Source organism: Oncorhynchus tshawytscha, unplaced genomic scaffold (assembly GCF_018296145.1).
Source record: "Oncorhynchus tshawytscha isolate Ot180627B unplaced genomic scaffold, Otsh_v2.0 Un_contig_2580_pilon_pilon, whole genome shotgun sequence".
Taxonomy (NCBI): domain Eukaryota; kingdom Metazoa; phylum Chordata; class Actinopteri; order Salmoniformes; family Salmonidae; genus Oncorhynchus; species Oncorhynchus tshawytscha.
The window spans coordinates 162,501-187,500 of NW_024609691.1; the positions used below are offsets into that span (position 1 = coordinate 162,501).

Genomic DNA, 25,000 nt, shown 5'->3' on the forward strand with positions numbered 1-25,000 from the left:
GGAAATGGAAGACATACAAGACCACTGATAATCTCCCTCGATCTGGGGCTCCACGCAAGATCTCACGCAAGATCTCACCCCGTGGGGTCAAAATGATCACAAGAACGGTGAGCAAAAATCCCAGAACCACACGGGGGGACCTAGTGAATGACCTGCAGAGAGCTGGGACCAAAGTAACAAAGCCTACCATCAGTAACACACTACGCCGCCAGGGACTCAAATCCTGCAGTGCCAGACGTGTCAGTACATGTCCAGGCCCGTCTGAAGTTTGCTAGAGAGCATTTGGATGATCCAGAAGAAGATTGGGAGAATGTCATATGGTCAGATGAAACCAAAATATAACTTTTTGGTAAAAACTCAACTCATTGTGTACCTATGATGAAAATTACAGGCCTCTCTCATCTTTTTAAGTGGGAGAACTTGTAGCAATTTGGGACGTAAGAAGGACAAAAAAAGGGGGAACTGTTCAAAAGGGGGGTTTTAACCGTGACGTTACTCACCCCTCGACCGCTGCATTTCTCTGAGCACTCCTGCACTCCAAAGACACTGACGTTCTGACACTGCCGGTTCAGACACATCTACAGACAGACAGACAGAGAGAGACAGAGAGAGAGAGAGGGAGAGACAGAGAGAGACAGAGAGAGAGAGACAGAGAGGGAGAGAGAGACAGAGAGAGAGAGAGAGAGGGGGGAGAAAGAGAGAGAGATAGAGCAAGAGAGAGAGAGTGAGAGAGAGAGAAAGAGCGAGAGAGAGAAAGAGCGAGAGAGAGAGAAAGAGCGAGAGAGAGAAAGAGCGAGAGAGAGAGAGAAAGAGAGAGAGAGAAAGAGAGAGAAAGAGAGAGAGAGAAAGAGAGAGAGAAAGAGCGAGAGAGAGAGAGAGAGAGAGAGAGAGAGAGAGAGAGAGAGAGAGAGAGAGAGAAAGAAAAGTTGGGAGGGGGGTCGAGGGAGAGAGAAAGGTAGAGAGAGAAAATTAGGCAACAACAAATTCGATCCCTTCTAGTCAATTTCCTGGACAAAATGTTTCACTGTAATAGTAAACTTGGCAGTAGAAAACCTAAACAGTATATTTAAACTCTCAGCTTCCCTATCAAAAAAAAAAAATTACAAGAAGACAACCTGAGAAAATGAACAACAATGACAAATGGTTGGATGAAGAACGCCGGGTTTCTCAAGAAAGAAATTGAGAAACTTGTCCAACCAAAAACATAGAGACTGAAAACCTGAGTCTACGCCTTCACTACGGTGAATCACTAAAACAATACAGAAATACACTACGGAAAAAGAAGGAACAGCATGTCAGAAATCAGCTCAATGTAACTGAAGAATCCATAGACTCTAACCACTTCTGGGAAAATTGGAAAACACTAAACAAACAACAACACGAAGAATTATCTATCCAAAATGGAGATGTAGGATAAACCACTTCTCCAATCTTTCTGGCTCTATAAAAAAGAACAAACAGCAAAAACATATACATGATCAAATACAGATCTTAGATTCAACTATTAAAGACGACCAGAACCCACTGGATTCTCCAATTACATTGAACGAGTTACAAGACAAAATACAAATCCTCCATCCTAAAAAGACCTGTGGTGTTGATGGTATCCTCAATGAAATGATCAAATATACAGACAACAAATTCCAATTGGCTATACTAAAACTCTTCAACATCATCCTTAGCTCTGGCATCTTCCCCAATATTTGGAACCAAGGACTGATCACCCCAATCCTCAAAAGTGGAGACAAATTTGACCCCAGTAACTACCGTGGGATATGCGTCAACAGTAACCTTGGGAAAATCCTCTGCATTATCATTAACAGCAGACTTGTACATTTCCTCAATGAAAACAATGTACTGAGCAAATGTCAAATTGGCTTTTTACCAAATTACCATATGACAGACCACGTATTCTCCCTGCACACCCTAATTGACAACCAAACAAACCAAAACAAAGGCAAAGTCTTCTCATGCTTTGTTGATTTCAAAAAAGCTTTTGACTCAATTTGGCACGAGGGTCTGCTATACAAGCAGCAAGGTTAAACAGTCAAGAACAAACACCATTGTAAATACAACCCTTATTTATGTTGATTTATTTTCCCTTTTGTACTTTAACTATTTGCACATCGTTACAACACTGTATATAGACATAATATGACATTTGGAATGTCTTTATTCCTTTGGAACTTCTGTGAGTATTATGTTTACTGTTCGTTTTTATTGTTAATTCACTTTTGTATATTATCTACCTCACTTGCTTTGGCAATGTTAACATATGTTTCCCATGCTAATAAATCACTTCAATTGAAATTGAATTGAGAGAGAGAGAGAGCTAGCAAGAGAGGGAGAGAGAGACACAGACTGACAGGCAGGCAGACAGACAGAGAACAGGTAGACAGAGAACAGGCAGACAGACAGACAGACAGACAGACAGACAGACAGACAGACAGACAGACAGACAGACAGACAGACAGACAGACAGACAGACAGACAGACAGACTACACTGATGTCCCCATCCTTAGTTTCCACGGTCACTGCCCAGTGTTTAGGGCTGGAAAAAGGCCTTCTTCAAACTAAACTGGCTAATTCAAGTACCCTTTTCACGCTATCATGCTGAGTCAAACCATACAATGCTGAGTCAACCCGTACAATTCTGAGTCAACCCGTACAATGCTGAGTCAAACCATACAATGCTGAGTCAACCCGTACAATGCTGAGTCAAACCATATAATGCTGAGTCAAACCATACAATGCTGAGTCAATGCTGAGTCAACCCATACAATGCTGAGTCAAACCATACAATGCTGAGTCAACCCATACAATGCTGAGTCAACCCGTACAATGCTGAGTCAAACCATACAATGCTGAGTCAACCCGTACAATGCTGAGTCAACCATACAATGCTGAGTCAAACCATACAATGCTGAGTCAACCCGTACAATGCTGAGTCAACCCATACAATGCTGAGTCAAACCATACAATGCTGAGTCAAACCGTACAATGCTGAGTCAAACCATACAATGCTGAGTCAAACCATACAATGCTGAGTCAACCCGTACAATGCTGAGTCAACCCATACAATGCTGAGTCAAACCATACAATGCTGAGTCAAACCATACAATGCTGAGTCAAACCATACAATGCTGAGTCAAACCATACAATGCTGAGTCAAATGCTACAATGTTGAGTCAAACCATACAATGCTGAGTCAAACCATACAATGCTGAGTCAACCCGTACAATGCTGAGTCAACCCATACAATGCTGAGTCAAACCATACAATGCTGAGTCAACCCGTACAATGCTGAGTCAACCCGTACAATTCTGAGTCAACCCATACAATGCTGAGTCAACCAGTACAATGCTGAGTCAAACCATACAATGCTGAGTCAAACCATACAATGCTGAGTCAACCCGTACAATGCTGAGTCAAACCGTACAATGCTGAGTCAAACCGTACAATGCTGAGTCAAACCATACAATGCTGAGTCAAACCGTACAATGCTGAGTCAACCCGTACAATGCTGACCTAAAACATACAATGCTGTCCCAAAACATACAATGCTGACCCAAAATGTACCATGCTGAGCCAAACCGTAAAATGCTGACCCAATACTGTACAATGCTGAGTCAGATATTTTATTTCCCCATTGTCCTTCCCTGCACAGTTCGAGCTACTATTGTGGACACGTAACCAGAGGCCAGCACAGTTCATCTCTGTCAACAACAACAACAACAACAACAACACACTCTCTCCTGGATGGTCCGACGGCCCAGTCGTATGAACAGGGTAACGGTGTTGAGTTCTCACCATGGCGTCGCCACACTTTGTGCCCGACATGACGAGGCCTGGGTCAGGCATGTCGTCCCCCAGGTAGACATGGGTCCCCCGGCACAGGATTCGGCCCCCCTCTTGGAGGGGGATGTTGGTTTCTATGGAGACGGCATTGGTGCCTATTATTGGCCGGTTGGCTCCTCCTTGACACTGTATTTTGCCACACTTAGCATCTCTGTAAACAACAACAACAAACAACAAACAACACCTCATTAATCGATAGATTAGAAAACACAACTAAAGGCATTCACCTGAATGATATTTCATTGTTACTGGAGCTAGAGTCTTAGCTGTCAAAAAACTTGACTTTCTCTCCAACCATCTACAACAGTGGTGTCAAAATGATTTCCTGGAGGGCTGTGTGCCTGCTGGTTATTTCGTTAATTCCTTTCAATTTGTATCAAATTATGACCTAGACAACCAGGTGAGGGGAGTTCTTAAAGTAATCAATTACCTTAATTGATCAATAAAGTACAATGGAGGAGCGAAAACCTGCAGACACTGCATAATTGAGTTTGACGCCACTGAACTACAGTAACTACTGTGTTGTCTGAACTACAGTAATTACTGTGTTGTTAGAACTACAGTAACTACTACACAGTGTTCTGTTGTGTTGTTAGGACTCTTTTCAACCCCAGTTTAGGTTCTGTTGTGTTGTTAGGACTCTTTTCAACCCCAGTTTAGGTTATGTTGTGTTAGGACTCTTTTCAACCCCAGTTTAGGTTCTGTTGTGTTGTTAGGACTCTTTTCAACCCCAGTTTAGGTTCTGTTGTGTTAGGACTCTTTTCAACCCCAGTTTAGGTTCTGTTGTGTTGTTTTCAACCCCAGTTTAGATTCTGATGTGTTAGGATTATTTTCAACCCCAGTTTAGGTTCTGTTGTGTTAGGACTCTTTTCAACCCCAGTGTAGGTTCTGTTGTGTTGTCAGGACTCTTTTCAACCCCAGTTTAGGTTCTGTTGTGTTAGGACTATTTTCAACCCCAGTGTAGGTTCTGTTGTGTTGTCAGGACTCTTTTCAACCCCAGTTTAGGTTCTGTTGTGTTGTCAGGACTCTTTTCAACCCCAGTTTAGGTTCTGTTGTGTTAGGACTCTTTTCAACCCCAGTTTAGGTTCTGTTGTGTTGTCAGGACTCTTTTCAACCAAAGTTTAGGTTCTGTTGTGTTGTCAGGACTCTTTTCAACCCCAGTTTAGGTTCTGTTGTGTTAGGACTCTTTTCAACCCCAGTTTAGGTTCTGTTGTGTTGTCAGGACTCTTTTCAACCCCAGTTTAGGTTCTGTTGTGTTGTCAGGACTCTTTTCAACCCCAGTTTAGGTTCTGTTGTGTTGTCAGGACTCTTTTCAACCCCAGTTCCAGGGAAATCAGCAGAGAATCAGACAGAAAGTGTGGCTGTAGCCCAGTCCTACATTAGACAGAAAGAGTGGCTGTAGCCCAGTCCTACATTAGACTGAAAGAGTGGCTGTAGCCCAGTCCTACATTAGACTGTAGCCCAGTCCTACATTAGACTGTAGCCCAGTCCTACATTAGCCCAGACTACATTAGCCCAGCCCAGTCCTACATTAGACTGTAGCCCACTGTAGCCCTACATTAGACTGTAGCCCAGTCCTACAGACTGTAGCCCTGTAGCCCAGTCCTACATTAGACTGTAGCCCAGTGGCCTGGCCCATACATTAGACTGTAGCCCAGTCCTACATTAGACTGGCCCAGTCCTACATTAGCCTGTAGCCCAGTCCTACAGACTGTAGCCCAGTCCTACATTTAGACTGTAGCCCAGTCCTACATTAGACTGTAGCCCAGTCCTACATTAGACTGTAGCCCAGTCCTACATTAGACTGTAGCCCAGTCCTACATTAGACTGTAGCCCAGTCCTACATTAGACTGTAGCCCAGTCCTACATTAGACTGTAGCCCAGTCCTACATTAGACTGTAGCCCAGTCTTACATTAGACTGTAGCCCAGTCCTACATTAGACTGTAGCCCAGTCCTACATTAGACTGTAGCCCAGTCCTACATTAGACTGTAGCCCAGTCCTACATTAGACTGTAGCCCAGTCCTACATTAGACTGTAGCCCAGTCCTACATTAGACTGTAGCCCAGTCCTACATTAGACTGTGGCCCAGTCCTACATTAGACTGTAGCCCAGTCCTACTGTGTAGCCCAGTCCTACATTAGACTAGAGTGGCTGTAGCCCAGTCCTACATTAGACTGTAGCCCAGTCCTCCTAGCCCATTAGACTGCCCAGTCCTACAGTCCTACATTAGACTGTAGCCCAGTCCTACATTAGACTGTAGCCCAGTCCTACATTAGACTGTAGCCCAGTCCTACATTAGACTGTAGCCCAGTCCTACATTTAGACTGTAGCCCAGTCCTACATTAGACTGTAGCCCAGTCCTACATTAGACTGTAGCCCAGACTGTAGCCCAGTAGACTGTAGCCCAGTACATTAGACTGTAGCCCAGTCCTACATTAGACTGTAGCCCAGCCCAGTCTACATTAGACTGTAGCCCAGTCCTACATTAGACTGTAGCCCAGTCCTACATTAGACTGTAGCCCAGTCCTACATTAGACTGTAGCCCAGTCCTACATTAGACTGTAGCCCAGTCCTACATTAGACTGTAGCCCAGTCCTACATTAGACTGTAGCCACAGTCCTACATTAGACTGTAGCCCAGTCCTACATTAGACTGTAGCCCAGACTGTAGCCCAGTCCTACATTAGACTGTAGCCCAGCCATTAGACTGTAGCCCAGTCCTACATTAGACTGTAGCCCAGTCCTACATTAGACTGAAGTAGCCCAGTCCTACATTAGACTGTAGCCCAGTCCTACATTAGACTGTAGCCCAGTCCTACATTAGACTGTAGCCCAGTCCTACATTAGACTGTAGCCCAGTCCTACATTAGACTGTAGCCCAGTCCTACATTAGACTGTAGCCCAGTCCTACATTAGACTGTAGCCCAGTCCTACCTGAGCCCAGTCCTACATTAGACTGTAGCCCAGTCCTACATTAGACTGTAGCCCAGTCCTACATTAGACTGTAGCCCAGACTGTAGCCCAGTCCTACATTAGACTGAAAGTGGCCCAGTCCTACATTACAGTGGCTGTAGCCCAGTCTACATTACATTAGAGACTGTAGCCCAGTCCAGCCCAGTCCTACATTAGACTGTAGCCCAGTACATTAGACTGTAGCCCAGTCCTACATTAGACTGTAGCCCAGTCCTACATTAGACTGTAGCCCAGTCCTACACTGTAGCCCAGTCCTACATTAGACTGTAGCCCAGTCCTACATTAGACTGTAGCCCAGCCCTGTAGCCCCTACATTAGACTGTAGCCCAGTCCTACATAGACTAGACTGTAGCCCAGTCCTACATTAGACTGTAGCCCAGTCCTACATTAGACTGTAGCCCAGTCCTACATTAGACTGTAGCCCAGTCCTAGACTGTAGCCCAGTCCCATTAGACTGTAGCCCTACATTAGACTGTAGCCCAGTCCTACATTAGACTGTAGCCCAGTCCTACATTAGACTGTAGCCCAGTCCTACATTAGACTGTAGCCCAGTCCTACATTAGACTGTAGCCCAGTCCTACATTAGACTGTAGCCCAGTCCTACATTAGACTGCCCAGTCCTACAAAGAGTGGACTGTAGCCCAGTCCTACATTAGACTGAAAGAGTGGCTGTAGCCCAGTCCTACATTAGACTGTAGCCCAGTCCCAGTCCTACATTAGACTGTAGCCCAGTCCTACATTAGACTGTAGCCCAGTCCTACATTAGACTGTAGCCCAGTCCTACATTAGACTGTAGCCCAGCCCAGTCTACATTAGCCCAGTCCTACATTAGACTGTAGCCCAGTCCTACATTAGACTGTAGCCCAGTCCTACATTAGACTGTAGCCCAGTCCCATTAGCCCAGTCCTACAGACTAGTGTAGCCCAGTCCTACATTAGACTGTAGCCCAGTCCTACATTAGACTGTAGCCCAGTCCTACATTAGACTGTAGCCCAGTCCTGTAGCCCAGTTACAGACTGTAGCCCAGTCCTACATTAGACTGAGCAGAGTGGCTGTAGCCCAGTCCTACATTAGACTGTAGCCCAGTCCTACATTAGACTGTAGCCCAGTCCTACATTAGACTGTAGCCCAGTCCTACATTAGACTGTAGCCCAAGAGTGGCTGTAGCCCAGTCCTACATTAGACTGTAGCCCAGTCCTACATTAGACTGTAGCCCAGTCCTACATTAGACTGTAGCCCAGTCCTACATTAGACTGCCCAACATTAGACTGTAGCCCAGCTGACTAGCCCAGTCCTACATTAGACTGTAGCCCAGTCCTACATTAGACTGTAGCCCAGTCCTACATTAGACTGTAGCCCAGTCCTACATTAGACTGTAGCCCAGTCCTACATTAGACTGTAGCCCAGTCCTACATTAGACTGTAGCCCAGTCCTACATTAGACTGAAAGAGTGGCTGTAGCCCAGTCCTACATTAGACTGAAAGAGTGGCTGTGTGAAACCCCCTTCTTTTCTTTGTTTTTCATTGTAAAAGGGTCTCAGTCAATCCCAGTCACATCCAGTTTTCTGTCATTGCTGCAATTAAGTCAATTAAGAGACCGTTGATGAATGATTCAGGTCAACATCCCAGAATAGCACCCTATCCCCTGTTTAGTGCCCTGCTTTTGAGCAGGGGCCATTGGGCACTGGTAAAGAGTAGTGCACTAAACAGGAAATAGGAATCCATTTGGGACACTATACACTAATGTCTCTGTCGTCTAAAGACAATTAAAGGGGATCGTTAAGAAGAACAAAACCCCTCCCCCTTTTTTTTAATGCTAATTTAAATATTTCAACAGTTTCAATAAAGTCTAGCCTATGACATCACGTCTTCATTTAAAGACCAACACTTTTTTCTCCCTTTTGTCTCCTGTTGTTGTCGTGGTTACCCTTTCAAAGATGTACAGCCTGGTAATTCTATACCCTTTTGTCTCCTGTTGTTGTCGTGGTTACCCTTTCAAAGATGTACAGCCTGGTAATTCTATACCCTTTTGTCTCCTGTTGTTGTCGTGGTTACCCTTTCAAAGATGTACAGCCTGGTAATTCTATACCCTTTTGTCTCCTGTTGTTGTCGTGGTTACCCTTTCAAAGATGTACAGCCTGGTAATTCTATACCCTTTTGTCTCCTGTTGTTGTCGTGTTACCCTTTCAAAGATGTACAGCCTGGTAATTCTATACCCTTTTGTCTCCTGTTGTTGTCTTACCCTTTCAAAGATGTACAGCCTGGTAATTCTATACCCTTTTGTCTCCTGTTGTTGTCGTGGTTACCCTTTCAAAGATGTACAGCCTGGTAATTCTATACTCTTTTGTCTCCTGTTGTTGTCGTGGTTACCCTTTCAAAGATGTACAGCCTGGTAATTCTATACCCTTTTGTCTCCTTTTGTTGTCGTGGTTAACCTTTCAAAGATGTACAGCCTGGTAATTCTATACTCTTTTGTCTCCTGTTGTTGTCGTGGTTACCCTTTCAAAGATGTACAGCCTGGTAATTCTATACCCACGCACCACTGCGAACGGGTTTATTTGACTACGTTTTCGACTACTCACACCCCTGTTAAAGACCCGAGTGGTCGATAACGTTGTCAAATAAACCAATCACATTGTAGTATAAGATAAAATGCAAGGGGGGGTCTCTTTTCACATTTTATTTAAAAACCAGCACATGCTGAGAGACAGTGGATATGTGTACTGGTATGTCGTCTTACGGAGCTTCACACTTGGCAAAGGATCCCTTGGAGTCCTTCCCACAGTTCCCGTAGGGATCTCCTGCCGAGTTGACTCTCTCAAAGCAGATCCCTGGGGCGGGCTTGGCTCCTATCAGACATGGGGGACATATAACATCAGAGACAGACTGTAACTTCTCGGCCTTATCTGATATCGTTTTTCTGTGGTTTCCTCATATCCTCCTCTCCTCGAGGCTCCTCTCCTCCTTCTCAAACCCGTTGGGGAGGAGCGGATTCGAAGCTCCTCTCCTCCTTCTCAAACCCATTGGGAAGGAGCAGATTCGAAGCTCCTCTCCTCCTTCTCAAACCCATTGGGGAGGAGCGGATTCAAGGCTCCTCTCCTAGGACCTTGCGCCATGTGTTTTGAGAAAAAGACAAGTATAGAGGTTGTCAGCAATCCAGGCTAGGGAAATCTGAACTCAGAGTGGAACATCCCTCAGTGTTGTACAACAGGAAATCATCTGAACTCAGAGTGGAACATCCCTCAGTGTTGTACAACAGCGAAATAATCTGAAGTCAGACTGAAACATCTCTCGGTGTTGTACAACAGTTTTCCCTCCCAACCTGTAGGGGGCTCCACTCTCCACAAGATTTGCAAAATGACAGTACATTTCCCAAAATTCCCAGGTTTTCCAGAAATTCTGTTTGGAGCATTCTGGATTGCTGCTTATTCACTTCTACATTTTAATTTGATTTATTTATTTATTTCACCTTTATTTAACCAAGTAGACCAGTTGAAAAACAAGTTCTCATTTACAACTGTGACCTGGCCAAGATAAAGCAAAGCAGTGCAACACAGACAACAACACAGAGTTACACATGGGATACTTGCAAGAGTCTTCCAACCAAGATGTCTGGTAAACCTGGGATTTTTTTGTGTGAGAGTGAACAGAATGTTGCGTCCCTGCTCTATACTCACCCTGTCCCCAGATAGTGATCAGACCCTGTTCTCTACTCACCCTGACCCCAGAGAGTGATCAGACCCTGTTCTGTACTCACCCTGTCCCCAGAGAGTGATCAGAACCTGTTCTGTACTCACCCTGTCCCCTGTTCTCAGCCTCCAGTATTTATGCTGCAGTAGTTTATGTGTCGGGGGGCTAGGGTCAGTTTGTTATATCTGGAGTACTTCTCCTGTCCTATTCGGTGTCCTGTGTGAATCTAAGTGTGCGTTTTCTAATTGTCTCCTTCTCTCTTTCTTTCTCTCTTTCGGAGGACCTGAGCCCTAGGACCTGAGCTCCAGGACTACCTGACATGATGACTCCTTGCTGTCCCCAGTCCATCTGACCGTGCTGCTGCTCCAGTTTCAACTGTTCTGCCTTATTATTATACGACCATGCTGGTCATTTATGAACATTTGAACATCTTGGCCATGTTCTGTTATAATCTCCACCTGGCACAGCCAGAAGAGGACTGGCCACCCCACATAGCCTGGTTCCTCTCTAGGTTTCTTCCTAGGTTTTGGCCTTTCTAGGGAGTTTTTCCTAGCCACCGTGCTTCTACACCTGCATTGCTTGCTGTTTGGGGTTTTAGGCTGGGTTTCTGTACAGCACTTTGAGATATCAGCTGATGTACGAAGGGCTATATAAATAAATTTGATTTGATTTGATTTGATATTGATCAGACCCTGTTCTCTACTCACCCTGACCCCAGAGAGTGATCAGACCCTGTTCTCTACTCACCCTGTCCCCAGATAGTGATCAGACCCTGTTCTCTACTCACCCTGACCCCAGAGAGTGATCAGACCCTGTTCTCTACTCACCCTGTCCCCAGAGAGTGATCAGACCCTGTTCTCTCTCATTCACCCCAGAGAGTGATCAGACCCTGTCCCCTGTCCCCAGATAGTGATCAGACCCTGTTCTCTACTCACCCTGTCCCCAGAGAGTGATCGGACCCTGTTCTCTACTCACCCTGACCCCAGAGAGTGATCAGACCCTGTTCTCTACTCACCCTGTCCCCAGATAGTGATCAGACCCTGTTCTCTACTCACCCTGTCCCCAGAGAGTGATCAGACTCTGTTCTCTACTCACCCTGTCCCCAGGGAGTGATCAGACCCTGTTCTCTACTCACCCTGGCCCCAGAGAGTGATCAGACCCTGTTCTCTACTCACCCTGACCCCAGAGAGTAATCAGACCCTGTTCTGTACTCACCCTGGCCCCAGAGAGTGATCAGACCCTGTTCTCTACTCACCCTGGCCCCAGAGAGTGATCATACCCTGTTCTCTACTCACCCTGGCCCCAGAGAGTGATCAGACCCTGTTCTCTACTCACCCTGGCCCCAGAGAGTGATCAGACCCTGTTCTCTACTCACCCTGGCCCCAGAGAGTAATCAGACCCTGTTCTCTACTCACCCTGACCCCAGAGAGTGATCAGACCCTGTTCTCTACTCACCCTGTCCCCAGAGAGTAATCAGACCCTGTTCTCTACTCACCCTGTCCCCAGAGAGTGATCAGACCCTGTTCTCTACTCACCCTGTCCCCAGAGAGTGATCAGACCCTGTTCTCTACTCACCCTGGCCCCAGAGAGTAATCAGACCCTGTTCTCTACTCACCCTGACCCCAGAGAGTGATCAGACCCTGTTCTCTACTCACCCTGGCCCCAGAGAGTGATCAGACCCTGTTCTCTACTCACCCTGTCCCCAGAGAGTGATCAGACCCTGTTCTCTACTCACCCTGGCCCCAGAGAGTGATCAGACCCTGTTCTCTACTCACCCTGGCCCCCCTGTTCTCTACTCACCCCCAGAGAGTGATCAGACCCTGTTCTCTACTCACCCTGGCCCCAGATAGTGATCAGACCCTGTTCTCTACTCACCCTGTCCCCAGATAGTGATCAGACCCTGTTCTCTACCCTCACCCTGGCCCCAGAGAGTGATCAGACCCTGTTCTCTACTCACCCTGACCCCAGAGAGTGATCAGACCCTGTTCTCTACTCACCCTGGCCCCAGAGAGTGATCAGACCCTGTTCTCTACTCACCCTGGCCCCAGAGAGTGATCAGACCCTGTTCTCTACTCACCCCCTGGCCCCAGAGAGTGATCAGACCCTGTTCTCTACTCACCCTGGCCCCAGAGAGTGATCAGACCCTGTTCTCTACTCACCCTGGCCCCAGATAGTGATCAGACCCTGTTCTCTACTCACCCTGTCCCCAGATAGTGATCAGACCCTGTTCTCTACTCACCCTGACCCCAGGGAGTGATCAGACCCTGTCCTCTACTCACCCTGGCCCCAGAGAGTGATCAGACCCTGTTCTCTACTCACCCTGACCCCAGAGAGTGATGCACTGCTGTTCGTGTGTCTGGCAGATCCCATTGTAGCAGTGTCCGTCCACATTGTGACAGGCGTGCCCGTCATGCAGGTACACATTAGCAGGGCAATGGGGGTTGGCGCCGGTACAGAACTCTGGCAGGTCACATGAGTTACTCGAATCCCTGCACGGGGTGCCCGCTGCTTTCAGCTACAGACAGGTAGGCGGGCAGATAGACAGGCACACAGGCAGACAGACAAGCAGACAGACAGATAAGGAGGTGAGGCCTTGAGAGGCATGGAGGTCTGAAGTCTAAGAGAAACAGAAGAGGACAGACTACTTAACTTACCTACTACTAACCCTACCCATTACATATGATTATAGAGTATCAAACAACTAGCCTAGCTACTACCTATGATTATAGATGATCAAACAAACAACTAGCCTAGCTACAACAAATGATGATAGCTTATAAATCAACTAGCCTAGCTACTACCTATGATTATAGATTGTCAAACAACTAGCCTAGCTACTACCTATGATTATAGATTATCAAACAACTAGCCTAGCTACTACATATGATTATAGAGGATCAAACAACTAGCCTAGCTACTACCTATGATTATAGATTATCAAACAAACAACTAGCCTAGCTACTACCTATGATTATAGATTATCAAACAAACAAATAGCCTAGCTACTACCTATGATTATAGATTATCAAACAAACAAATAGCCTAGCTACTACATATGATTATAGAGTATCAAACAACTAGCCTAGCTACTACATATGATTATAGAGTACCAAACAACTAGCCTAGCTACTACATATGGTTATAGATTATCAAACAAACAACTCCAACTTTAAGGCATATTCCCCTTTTGATACCACTAGGACTTTAAGCCATTATGTGTGTATGTGTGTGTGTGTGTGTGTGTGTGTGTGTGTGTGTGTGTGTGTGTGTGTGTGTGTGTGTGTGTGTGTGTGTGTGTGTGTGTGTGTGTGTGTGTGTTGTGTGTGTGTGTGTGTGTGTGTGTGTGTGTGTGTGTGTGTGTGTGTGTGTGTGTGTGTGTACGCAGGCAGTGTGTGCACTGTCCGTGTGTGTGTGTGTGTGTGTGTGTGTGAGAAACAGGACCCCTTCCTGTGAAAATAAAGATTGAAGAAGATGTGAGTTTAAATGAGGGCTGTTGGCCAGCAGGTCAGTCAGTCTCCTACCAGGCAGTCATGACAGCACTGTCCGTGAGCACACACAGCATCCCCCTTCAGAGTACAGGTTGTAGAGTTACAGCACGGGTTCATACACTCCTGGAGAGAGGAGAGGAGGGGAGGGAGAGAGGGGGAGAGGGGGGGGAGAGAGGGGGAGAGAGGGGGGAGGGGAGGGGAGAGGGGAGAGGGGAGAGGGGAGAGGGGGAGAGGGGAGGGGAGAGGGGGGAGAGGAGGAGAGGAGGGGGGAGGGGAGAGAGGAGAGGTGGAGAGAGAGAGGGGAGAGGGAGGGGGAGAGGGGAGAGAGGGAGAGGGGAGAGGGGAGGGGGGAGAGGGGGAGAGGAGGGGAGAGGGGAGGGGGAGGGGGAGAGGGGGAGAGGGGAGAGGAGAGGGGGAGGGGGAGAGAGGGGAGAGGGAGAGAGGGGGGAGAGGGGAGAGGGGGAGAGGGGAGAGAGGGAGAGGGGAGAGAGGGAGGGGAGGGGGAGAGGGGGAGAGGAGAGAGGGGGAGAGGGAGAGAGAGAGAGTGAGAGGCGGGGGGAGAGAGGAGAGGTGGGGAGAGAGAGGAGAGGAAGAAGGGGTTTACAAACCACCCAGATTAGATGTAATCTGAGAACACACGCACAGCTCTAATGTTATCAGAGGGAACCCCACGCCAGGTCGTATTATATTCCTCCTCTCCTCCCTGGCAGAGGTCAGACAGTCAGGTAGAGTTACGTCCTGAAAGGATTTCTTCAACAACAGCTTCGGACAGGGAACACGGTCCCAGGTCCCCGTTGATGTGACATATCCTCCGTGGAACAGTGGAGGTATGGACATCTGGTCTACATTATGCATTATCAGAACCCATCACTCGACCAATCAGCAGCTCTGGAACCCTGCACTCTACCAATCAGCAGCTCTGGAAACCTGCACTCTACCAATCAGCAGCTCTGGAACCCTGTACTCTACCAATCAGCAGCTCTGGAACTCTGCACTCTACCAATCAGCAGCTCTGAAACCCTGCATTGTACCAATCAGGAACTATGAATCATGACAAAATGGAACAGGGTTCAGATCATGTGATAAGGAACTATGAATCATGACAGAATGGAACAGGGTTCAGATCATGTGATAAGGAACTATGAATCATGACAGAATGGAACAGGGTTCAGATCATGTGATAAGGAACTATGAATCATGACAGAATGGAACAGGGTTCAGATCATGTGATAAGGAACTATGAATCGTGACAGAATGTCCCATTCCATCCCTGTCCCATTCCATCCCTGTCCCATTCCTCCCTGTCCCATTCCAGCCCCGTCTCATTTCATCTCTGTCCCGTTCCAGGACTTGAACCCACAACCTTGATGTTGTTAGACCACTTCCTATCTCCACTCATCTCAGAACAGCTTGGTTTGGTTCAGCTTGGCTCAGAACAGCTTGGCACGGGGCAGTCGTGGTTTGGTTCAGCTTTGCTCCAAACAGCTTGGCACGGGGAAGTAGTGGTTTGGTTCAGCTTGGCTCAGGGCAGTAGTGGTTTGGTTCAGCTTGACTCAGAACAGCTTGGTTTGGTTCAGCTTGGCTCAGAACAGCTTGGTTTGGTTCAGCTTGGCTCAGGGCAGTAGTGGCTTGGTTCAGCTTGGCTCAGGGCAGTAGTGGTTTAGTTCAGCTTGGCTCAGGGCAGTAGTGGTTTAGTTCAGCTTGGCTCAGGGCAGTAGTGGTTTGGTTCTGCTTGGCTCAGGGCAGTAGTGGTTTGGTTCAGCTTGGCTCAGGGCAGTAGTGGATTGGTTTAGCTTGGCTCAGGGCAGTAGTGGTTTGGTTAAGCTTGGCTCAGGGCAGAAGTGGTTTAGTTCAGCTTGGCTCAGGGCAATAGTGGCTTGGTTCAGCTTGGCTCGGGGCAGTAGTGGTTTGGTTCAGCTTGGCTCAGGGCAGTAGTGGTTTGGCTCAGCTTGGCTCAGGGCAGTAATGGTTTGGTTCAGCTTGGCTCAGGGCAGTAGTGGTTTGGTTCAGCTTGGCTCAGGGCAGTAAGGGTTTGTTTCAGCTTGGCTCAGGGCAGCTTGGCTCAGGGCAGTAGTGGTTTGGTTCAGCTTGGCTCAGGGCAGTAGTGGTTTAGTTCAGCTTGGCTCAGGGCAGTAGTGGTTTGGTTCAGCTTGGCTCAGGGCAGTAGTGGTTTGGTTCAGCTTGGCTCAGGGCAGTAGTGGTTTGGCTCAGCTTGGCTCAGGGCAGTAATGGTTTGGTTCAGCTTGGCTCAGGGCAGTAGTGGTTTGGTTCAGCTTGGCTCAGGTCAGTAATGGTTTGGTTCAGCTTGGCTCAGGGCAGTAGTGGTTTGGTTCAGCTTGGCTCAGGGCAGTAATGGTTTGGTTCAGCTTGGCTCAGGGCAGTAGTGGTTTGGTTCAGCTTGGCTCAGGGCAGTAGTGGTTTGGTTCAGCTTGGCTCAGGGCAGTAGTGGTTTGGTTCAGCTTGGCTCAGGGCATTAGTGGTTTGGTTCAGCTTGACTCAGAACAGCATGGTTTGGTTCAGCTTGGCTCAGAACAGCTTGGTTTGGTTCAGCTTGGCTCAGGGCAGTAGTGGCTTGGTTTAGCTTGGCTCAGGGCAGTAGTGGTTTAGTTCAGCTTGGCACAGGGCAGTAGTGGTTTGGTTGAGCTTGGCTCAGGGCAGTAGTGGTTTGGTTCAGCTTGGCTCAGGGCAATAGTGGTTTGGTTCAGCTTGACTCAGAACAGCATGGTTTGGTTCAGCTTGGCTCAGAACAGCTTGGTTTGGTTCAGCTTGGCTCAGGGCAGTAGTGGCTTGGTTCAGCTTGGCTCAGGGCAGTAGTGGTTTAGTTCAGCTTGGCTCAGGGCAGTAGTGGTTTGGTTCAGCTTGGCTCAGGGCAGTAGTGGTTTGGTTCAGCTTGGCTCAGGGCAGTAGTGGATTGGTTTAGCTTGGCTCAGGGCAGTAGTGGTTTGGTTCAGCTTGGCTCAGGGCAGTAGGGGTTTAGTTCAGCTTGGGTCAGGGCAATAGTGGCTTGGTTCAGCTTGGCTCAGGGCAGTAGTGGTTTGGTTCAGCTTGGCTCAGAACAGTAGTGGTTTGGTTCAGCTTGGCTCAGGGCAGTAGTGGCTTGGTTTAGCTTGGCTCAGGGCAGTAGTGGTTTAGTTCAGCTTGTCTCAGGGCAGTAGTGGTTTGGTTCAGCTTGGCTCAGGGCAGTAGTGGTTTGGTTCAGCTTGGCTCAGGGCAGTAGTGGTTTGGTTCAGCTTGACTCAGAACAGCATGGTTTGGTTCTGCTTGGCTCAGAACAGCTTGGTTTGGTTCAGCTTGGCTCAGGGCAGTAGTGGCTTGGTTCAGCTTGGCTCAGGGCAGTAGTGGTTTAGTTCAGCTTGGCTCAGGGCAGTAGTGGTTTGGTTCAGCTTGGCTCAGGGCAGTAGTGGTTTAGTTCAGCTTGGCTCAGGGCAGTAGTGGTTTGGTTCAGCTTGGCTCAGGGCAGTAGTGGTTTAGTTCAGCTTGGCTCAGGGCAATAGTGTCTTGGTTCAGCTTTGCTCAGGGCAGTAGTGGTTTGGTTCAGCTTGGCTCAGGGCAGTAGTGGTTTGGTACAGCTTGGCTCAGGGCAGTAATGGTTTGGTTCAGCTTGGCTCAGGGCAGTAGTGGTTTAGTTCAGCTTGGCTCAGGGCAGTAATGGTATGGTTCAGCTTGGCTCAGGGCAGTAGTGGTTTGGTTCAGCTTGGCTCAGGGCAGTAGTGGTTTGGTTCAGCTTGGCTCAGGGCAGTAGTGGTTTGGTTCAGCTTGGCTCAGGGCAGTAGTGGCTTGGTTCAGCTTGGCTCAGGGCAGTAATGGTTTGGTTCAGCTTGGCTCAGAACAGTAGTGGTTTGGTTCAGTTTGGCTCAGAACAGTAGTGGTTTGGTTCAGTTTGGCTCAGGGCAGTAATGGTTTGGTTCAGCTTGACTCAGAACAGCATGGTTTGGTTCAGCTTGGATCAGAACAGCTTGGTTTGGTTCAGCTTGGCTCAGGGCAGTAGTGGCTTGGTTTAGCTTGGCTCAGGGCAGTAGTGGTTTAGTTCAGCTTGGCTCAGGGCAGTAGTGGTTTGGTTCAGCTTGGCTCAGGGCAGTAGTGGTTTGGTTCAGCTTGGCTCAGGGCAGTAGTGGTTTGGTTCAGCTTGACTCAGAACAGCATGGTTTGGTTCAGCTTGGCTCAGAACAGCTTGGTTTGGTTCAGCTTGGCTCAGGACAGTAGTGGTTTGGTTCAGCTTGGCTCAGGGCAGTAATGGTTTGGTTCAGCTTGGCTCAGGGCAGTAATGGTTTGGTTCAGCTTGGCTCAGAACAGTAGTGGTTTGGTTCAGCTTGGCTCAGGGCAGTAATGGCTTGGTTCAGTTTGGCTCAGAACAGTAATGGTTTGGTTCAGCTTGGCTCAGGGCAGTAGTGGTTTGGTTCAGCTTGGCTCAGGGCAGTAATGGTTTGGTTCAGCTTGGCTCAGGGCAGTAGTGGTTTGGTTCAGCTTGGCTCAGGGCAGTAGTGGATTGGTTCAGCTTGGCTCAGGGCAGTAATGGTTTGGTTCAGCTTGGCTCAGGCAGGGCAGTAGTGGTTTGGTTCAGCTTGGCTCAGAACAGTAGTGGTTTGGTTCAGCTTGGCTCAGGGCAGTAGTGGATTGGTTCAGCTTGGCTCAGGGCAGTAATGGTTTGGTTCAGCTTGGCTCAGGGCAGTAATGGTTTGGTTCAGCTTGGCTCAGGGCAGTAGTGGTTTGGTTCAGCTTGGCTCAGGGCAGTAGTGTTAATATAGTGTTAATGTGTCCCATCCCATTGCATCCCTACTATGACAACACAGGACAACTTCCTACCTCCAGTTCTCCACAGTCACACTCCTCTCCTTCCTCCACGTATCCGTTGCCACACTTCTGTCCCCCGTAGAGAACCTTGACCTCAGGCATGTTGAACAGACACATCCCAACGCCCTTCTCCAGACTGGCAGACAGATCCTTTATACTACAGGAGCTGAATACTGTAGGGAACGGGTAGCTGGAGAGGAGAGAGAGAGAGGAGAACTACTGAATACTGTAGGGAACAGGTACCTGGAGAGGAGAGAGAGAGAGGAGAACTACTGAATACTGTAGGGAACCTTGTACATAGAGAGGAGAGAGAGAGAGGAGAACTACTGAATACTGTAGGGAACAGGTGGAATGGGGTAGGGAATGGGCACCTGGGGAGTGTGGATTGTTGAAGGGAAATGTGTCATGTGTTTTATCCAAACCCTCTGAAAGACACACTCAGAGGTCAGAGAGGAGCAGAGGGTGAGAAACAGACAGAGAGAGAGAGAGAGAGAGAGAGACAGAGACAGAGACAGAGACAGAGACAGAGACAGAGACAGAGACAGAGACAGAGACAGAGACAGAGACAGAGACAGAGACAGAGACAGAGACAGAGACAGAGAGCGAGAGAGAGAGAGAGAGAGAGAGAGAGAGAGAGTAGATTGAGAGAGAGAGAGAGAGGTAGAGAGATCTCTTTGGCTAGAGAGGTAGAGAGATAGAGTTAGAGAGAGAGAGAGAGAGAGAAAGACAGAGACAGAGACATGATCAAAGACAGAGTAGAGACAGACAGAGAAAGAGAGAGACAGAAGAGAGAGAGAGAGAGAGAGAGACAGAGAGAGAGACAGAGAAGAGAGAGAGAGAGACATAGGTAGAGAGAGAGAGAGAGAAGAGAGAGTGGAGTTGATGAGTACATTTGTACATTGTTAGAACACTGTATATATATATAATATGACATTTGTAATGTCTTTACTGAAACTTCTGTATGTGTAATGTTTACTGTTAATTTTTGTTGTTTTTCACTTTATATATTCACTTTGTATGTTGTCTATCACTTAGCTTTGGCAATGTTAACACATCTTCCCATGCCAATAAAGCCCTTTTGGAACCAGAGAGAGAGAGAGAGTGACCCCAAGAGAGAAAGAGTGAGAGAAGATTTGAGAGAGAGAGAGAGAGAGAGAGAGAGAGGTAGAGAGACAGTCAACAGTAACCTTGGGAAAATCCTCTGCATTATCATTAACAGCAGACTCGTACATTTCCTCAATGAAAACAATGTACTGAGCAAATGTCAAATTGTCTTTTTACCAAATTACCGTACGACAGACCAAGTATTCACCCTGCACACCCTAATTGACAACCAAACAAACCAAAACAAAGGCAAAGTCTTCTCATGCTTTGTTGATTTCAAAAACGCCATCGACTCAATTTGGCATGAGGGTCTGATATACAAACTGATGGAAAGTGGTGTTGGGGGTAAAACATACGACATTATAAAATCCATGTACACAAACAACAAGTGTGCGGTTAAAATTGGCAAAAAACACACACATTTCTTCACACAGGGTCGTGGGGTGAGACAGGGATGCAGCTTAAGCCCCACCCTCTTCAACATATATATCAACGAATTGGCGCGGGCACTAGAAAAGTCTGCAGCACCCGGCCTCACCCTACTAGAATCCGAAGTCAAATGTCTGCTGTTTGATGATGATCTGGTGCTTCTGTCACCAACCAAGGAGGGCCTACAGCAGCACCTAGATCTTATGCACAGATTCTGTCAGACCTGGGCCCTGACAGTAAACCTCAGTAAGACCAAAATAATGGTGTTTCAAAAAAGGTCCAGTCACCAGGACCACAAATACAAATTCCATCTAGACACTGTTGCCCTAGAGCACACAAAAAACTATACATACCTTGGCCTAAACATCAGCGCCACAGGTAACTTCCACAAAGCTGTGAACGATCTGAGAGACAAGGCAAGAAGGGCATTCTATGCCATCAAAAGGAACATAAATTTCAACATACCAATTAGGATTTGGCTAAAAATACTTGAATCAGTCATAAAGCCCATTGCCCTTTATGGTTGTGAGGTCTGGGGTCCGCTCACCAACCAAGACTTCACAAAATTGGACAAACACCAAATTGAGACTTTGCACGCAGAATTCTGCAAAAATATCCTCCGTGTACAACGTAGAACACCAAATAATGCATGCAGAGCAGAATTAGGCCGATACCCACTAATTATCAAAATCCAGAAAAGAGCTGTTAAATTCTACAACCACCTAAAAGGAAGCGATTCACAAACCTTCCATAACAAAGCCATCACCTACAGAGAGATGAACCTGGAGAAGAGTCCCCTAAGCAAGCTGGTCCTGGGGCTCTGTTCACAAACACAAACACACCCTACAGAGCCCCAGGGCAGCAGCACAATTAGACCCAACCAAATCATGAGAAAACAAAAAGATAATTACTTGACACATTGGAAAGAATTAACAAAAAAAACAGAGCAAACTAGAATGCTATTTGGCCCTAAACAGAGAGTACCCAGCGGCAGAATACCTGACCACTGTGACTGACCCAAAATTAAGGAAAGCTTTGACTATGTACAGACTCAGTGAGCATAGCCTTGCTATTGAGAAAGGCCGCCGTAGGCAGACATGGCTCTCAAGAGAAGACAGGCTATGTGCTCACTGCCCACAAAATGAGGTGGAAACTGAGCTGCACTTCCTAACCTCCTGCCCAATGTATGACCATATTAGAGAGACATATTTCCCTCAGATTACACAGATCCACAAAGAATTCGAAAACAAATCCAATTTTGATAAACTCCCATATCTACTGGGTGAAATTCCACAGTGTGCCATCACAGCAGCAAGATTTGTGACCTGTTGCCACAAGAAAAGGGCAACCAGTGAAGAACAAACACCATTGTAAATACAACCCATATTTATGCTTATTTATTTTATCTTGTGTCCTTTAACCATTTGTACATTGTTAAAACACTGTATATATATAATATGACATTTATAATGTCTTTATTGTTTTGAAACTTCTGTATGTGTAATGTTTACTGTTAATTTTTATTGTTTATTTCACTTTATATATTCACTTTATATATTATCTACCTCACTTGCTTTGGCAATGTTAACACATGTTTCCCATGCCAATAAAGCCCTTGAATCGAATTGAATTGAATTGACAGAGGTAGAGAGAGAGAGAGAGAGAGAGAGAGAGAGGTAGAGAGAGAGAGAGAGAGAGAGAGAGAGAGAGAGAGAGAGAGAGAGAGAGTAGAGAGAGAGAGAGAGATAGAGAGGTAGAGAGAGAGAGAGAGAGAGAGAGAGAGAGAGAGAGATAGAGAGGTAGAGAGAGAGAGATAGAGAGAGAGAGAGAGAGAGAGAGAGAGAGAGAGAGAGAGAGAGAGAGAGAGAGAGAGAGAGATAGAGAGAGAGAGAGAGAGAGAGAGAGAGAGAGAGAGAGAGAGAGAGAGAGAGAGAGAGAGAGAGAGAGAGAGAGAGAGAGAGAGAGACAGAGAGAGATAGAGAGAGAGAGAGACAGAGAGAGGGAAAGACAGAGAAAGTCAAACCTAACAAGTTCTCTCACCACCCATACATCTAGACAAAGAGAAAGAGGAATACCTATAAATCTAGGGATTTTTTTGTGTGTTTGGGGGTCTGGAGAGGAGAGGGTGGTCTGCTCTGCTCCACAGGGAAATCAAACTGTGTGAGTGTGTGTTTGTCCTGGGCTCTGTCTGACAAAACCTTTCTTCCAGACCTCATACAGCTTAATGGAGCGCTGGTAATAGACTGTACTGCTGGATGGCCATGTAGTGTACGTGATGGAGGGTGTGTGTGTGTGTGAAGAGAGAGAATGTGTGTGTGTGTGTGTGTGTGTGTGTGTGTGTGCCTGTTGGTGTGTGTGCCTGTTCATACAAAGTATAACTCTTCCCTCCCATCTATCTCCTCTATCCCTTTTATCCCTATAATCTCCTCTATCCCTTTTATCCCTATAATCTCCTCTATCTCCTCTATCCCCTCTATCCTCTATCCTATCTCCTCTATCTCCTCTATCCCCTCTATCCTCTCTATCCCATCTATCCCCTCTATCCAATCTCCTCTATCTCTTCTATCTCTTCTATCCCCTCCATCCCCTCTATCCCCTCTATCCCCTCTATCCCTCTATCCCCTATCCCTCTATCCCCTCTATCTCCTTTATCCCTCTATCCCATCTGTCCCCTTTCCTCTATCCCCTCTATCCCCTTTATCCCTCTATCCCATCTGTCCCCTTTCCTCTATCCCCTCTATCCCTCTATCCCTCTATCCCTCTATCCCTCTATCCCTCTATCCCTCTATCCCTCTATCCCTCTATCCCTCTATACCTCTATACTTCTATCCCTCTATCCCCTCTATCTCCTCTATCCCTCTATCTCCTTTATCCCTCTATCCCATATGTCCCCTTCCCTCTATCTCCTCTATCACCTCTGTCCCCTTCCCTCTATCTCCTCTATCACCTCTATCCCCTCTATCTCTTCTATTTCCTCTATCCCCTCCCCTCTATAACCTCTATCCCCTCTGTCCCCTTCCCTCTATCTCCTCTATCACCTCTATCCCCTCTATCTCTTCTATCTCCTCGATCCCCTATCCTCTATAACCTCTATCCCCTCTGTCCCCATCCCTCTATCTCTTCTATCTCCTCTATCCCCTCCCTCTATAACCTCTATCCCCTCTGTCCCCATCCCTCTATCTCTTCTATCTCCTCTATCCCCTCCCCTCTATAACCTCTATCCCCTCTGTCCCCATCCCTCTATCTCTTCTATCTCCTCTATCCCCTCCCCTCTATCCCCTCTATCCCTCTATCCCCTCTATCCCCCCTCCCTCTATCTCCTCTATCCCTCTATCCCTTCCCTCTATCCCCTCTATCCCTCTATCCCTCTATCCCCTCTATCCCCTTCCCTCTATCCCTCTATCCCCTCTATCCCCTATCCCCTCTATCTCCTCTATCCCTCTACCCTCCCCTCTATCCTCCCCTCTATCCCTCTATCCCTCTATCTCCTCTCTATCCCCCTATCCCCTCTATCCCTCTATCCCTCTATCCCCTCTATCCCTCTATCCTCTATCCCTCTATCCCTCTATCCCTCTATCCCTCTATCCCTCTATCCCTCTATCCCCTCATCCCCTCTATCCCTCTATCCCCTCTATCCCTCTATCCCCTCTATCCCTCTATCCCTCTATCCTCTATCCCTCTATCCCATCTGTCCCCTTTCCCTCTATCCCTCTATCCCCTCTATCCCTCTATCCCTCTATCCCCTCTATCCCTCTATCCCTCTATCCCTCTATCCCTCTATCCCTCTATCCCCCTCTATCCCTCTATCCCTCTATCCCTCTATCCCTCTATCCCCTCTATCCCTCTATCCCCTCTATCCCCTATCCCTCTATCCCTCTATCCCCCTCTATCCCTCTATCCCCCTATCCCTCTATCCCTCTATCCCTCCCTCTATCCCTCTATCCCCCTATCCCTCTATCTCCCTCTATCCCTCTATCCCCTCTATCCCCTCTATCCCTCTATTTCCTCTATCCCCTCCCTCTATCCCTCCTCTATCCCTCTATCCCCTATCCCTCTATCCCTCTATCCCTCTATCCTCTTCTATCTCTTCTATCCCCCTCGATCCCCTATCCCTCTATAACCTCTATCCCCTCTGTCCCCATCCCTCTATCTCCTCTATCCCTCTATCCCCTCCCTCTATCCCTCTATCCCCTCTGTCCCCATCCCTCTATCTCTTCTATCTCCTCTATCCCCTCCCCTCTATCCCTCTATCCCTCTATCCCCTCTATCCCCTTCCCTCTATCCCTCTATCCCTCTATCCCTCTCCCTCTATCCCCTCTATCCCTCTATCCCTCTATCCCTCTATCCCTCTATCCCTCTATCCCTCTATCCCTCTATCCCTCTATCCCTCTATCCCTCTATCCCTCTATCCCCTCTATCCCCTCTATCCCTCTATCCCTCTATCCCTCTATCCCCCTCTATCCCTCTATCCCTCTATCCCTCTATCCCTCTATCCCTCTATCCCTCTATCCCTCTATCCCTCTATCCCTCTATCCCTCTATCCCCTCTATCCCTCTATCCCTCTATCCCCTCTATCCCTCTATCCCTCTATCCCCTATCCCTCTATCCCTCTATCCCTCTATCCCTCTATCCCTCTATCCCTCTATCCCTCTATCCCTCTATCCCT

The 25,000-nt window shown here is 47.4% G+C and overlaps 1 protein-coding gene across 3 annotated transcripts in view; it reads right to left on the reverse strand.

Annotated features, from left to right (window-relative positions):
- LOC112239180 (disintegrin and metalloproteinase domain-containing protein 12) overlaps positions 1-25,000 on the reverse strand; it is a 91,792-nt gene that overhangs the window by 25,228 nt on the left and 41,564 nt on the right. For all 3 annotated transcript variants that reach the window (XM_042316976.1, XM_042316975.1, XM_042316974.1), the window contains exons 8-13: positions 18,814-18,991; positions 14,044-14,133; positions 12,842-13,037; positions 9,573-9,681; positions 3,812-4,010; positions 501-578 (exon numbers count right to left, since the gene is read on the reverse strand). In XM_042316976.1, coding sequence (XP_042172910.1) covers positions 501-578; positions 3,812-4,010; positions 9,573-9,681; positions 12,842-13,037; positions 14,044-14,133; positions 18,814-18,991 — 850 coding nt within the window. The remainder of the gene's footprint in view (positions 1-500; positions 579-3,811; positions 4,011-9,572; positions 9,682-12,841; positions 13,038-14,043; positions 14,134-18,813; positions 18,992-25,000) is intronic.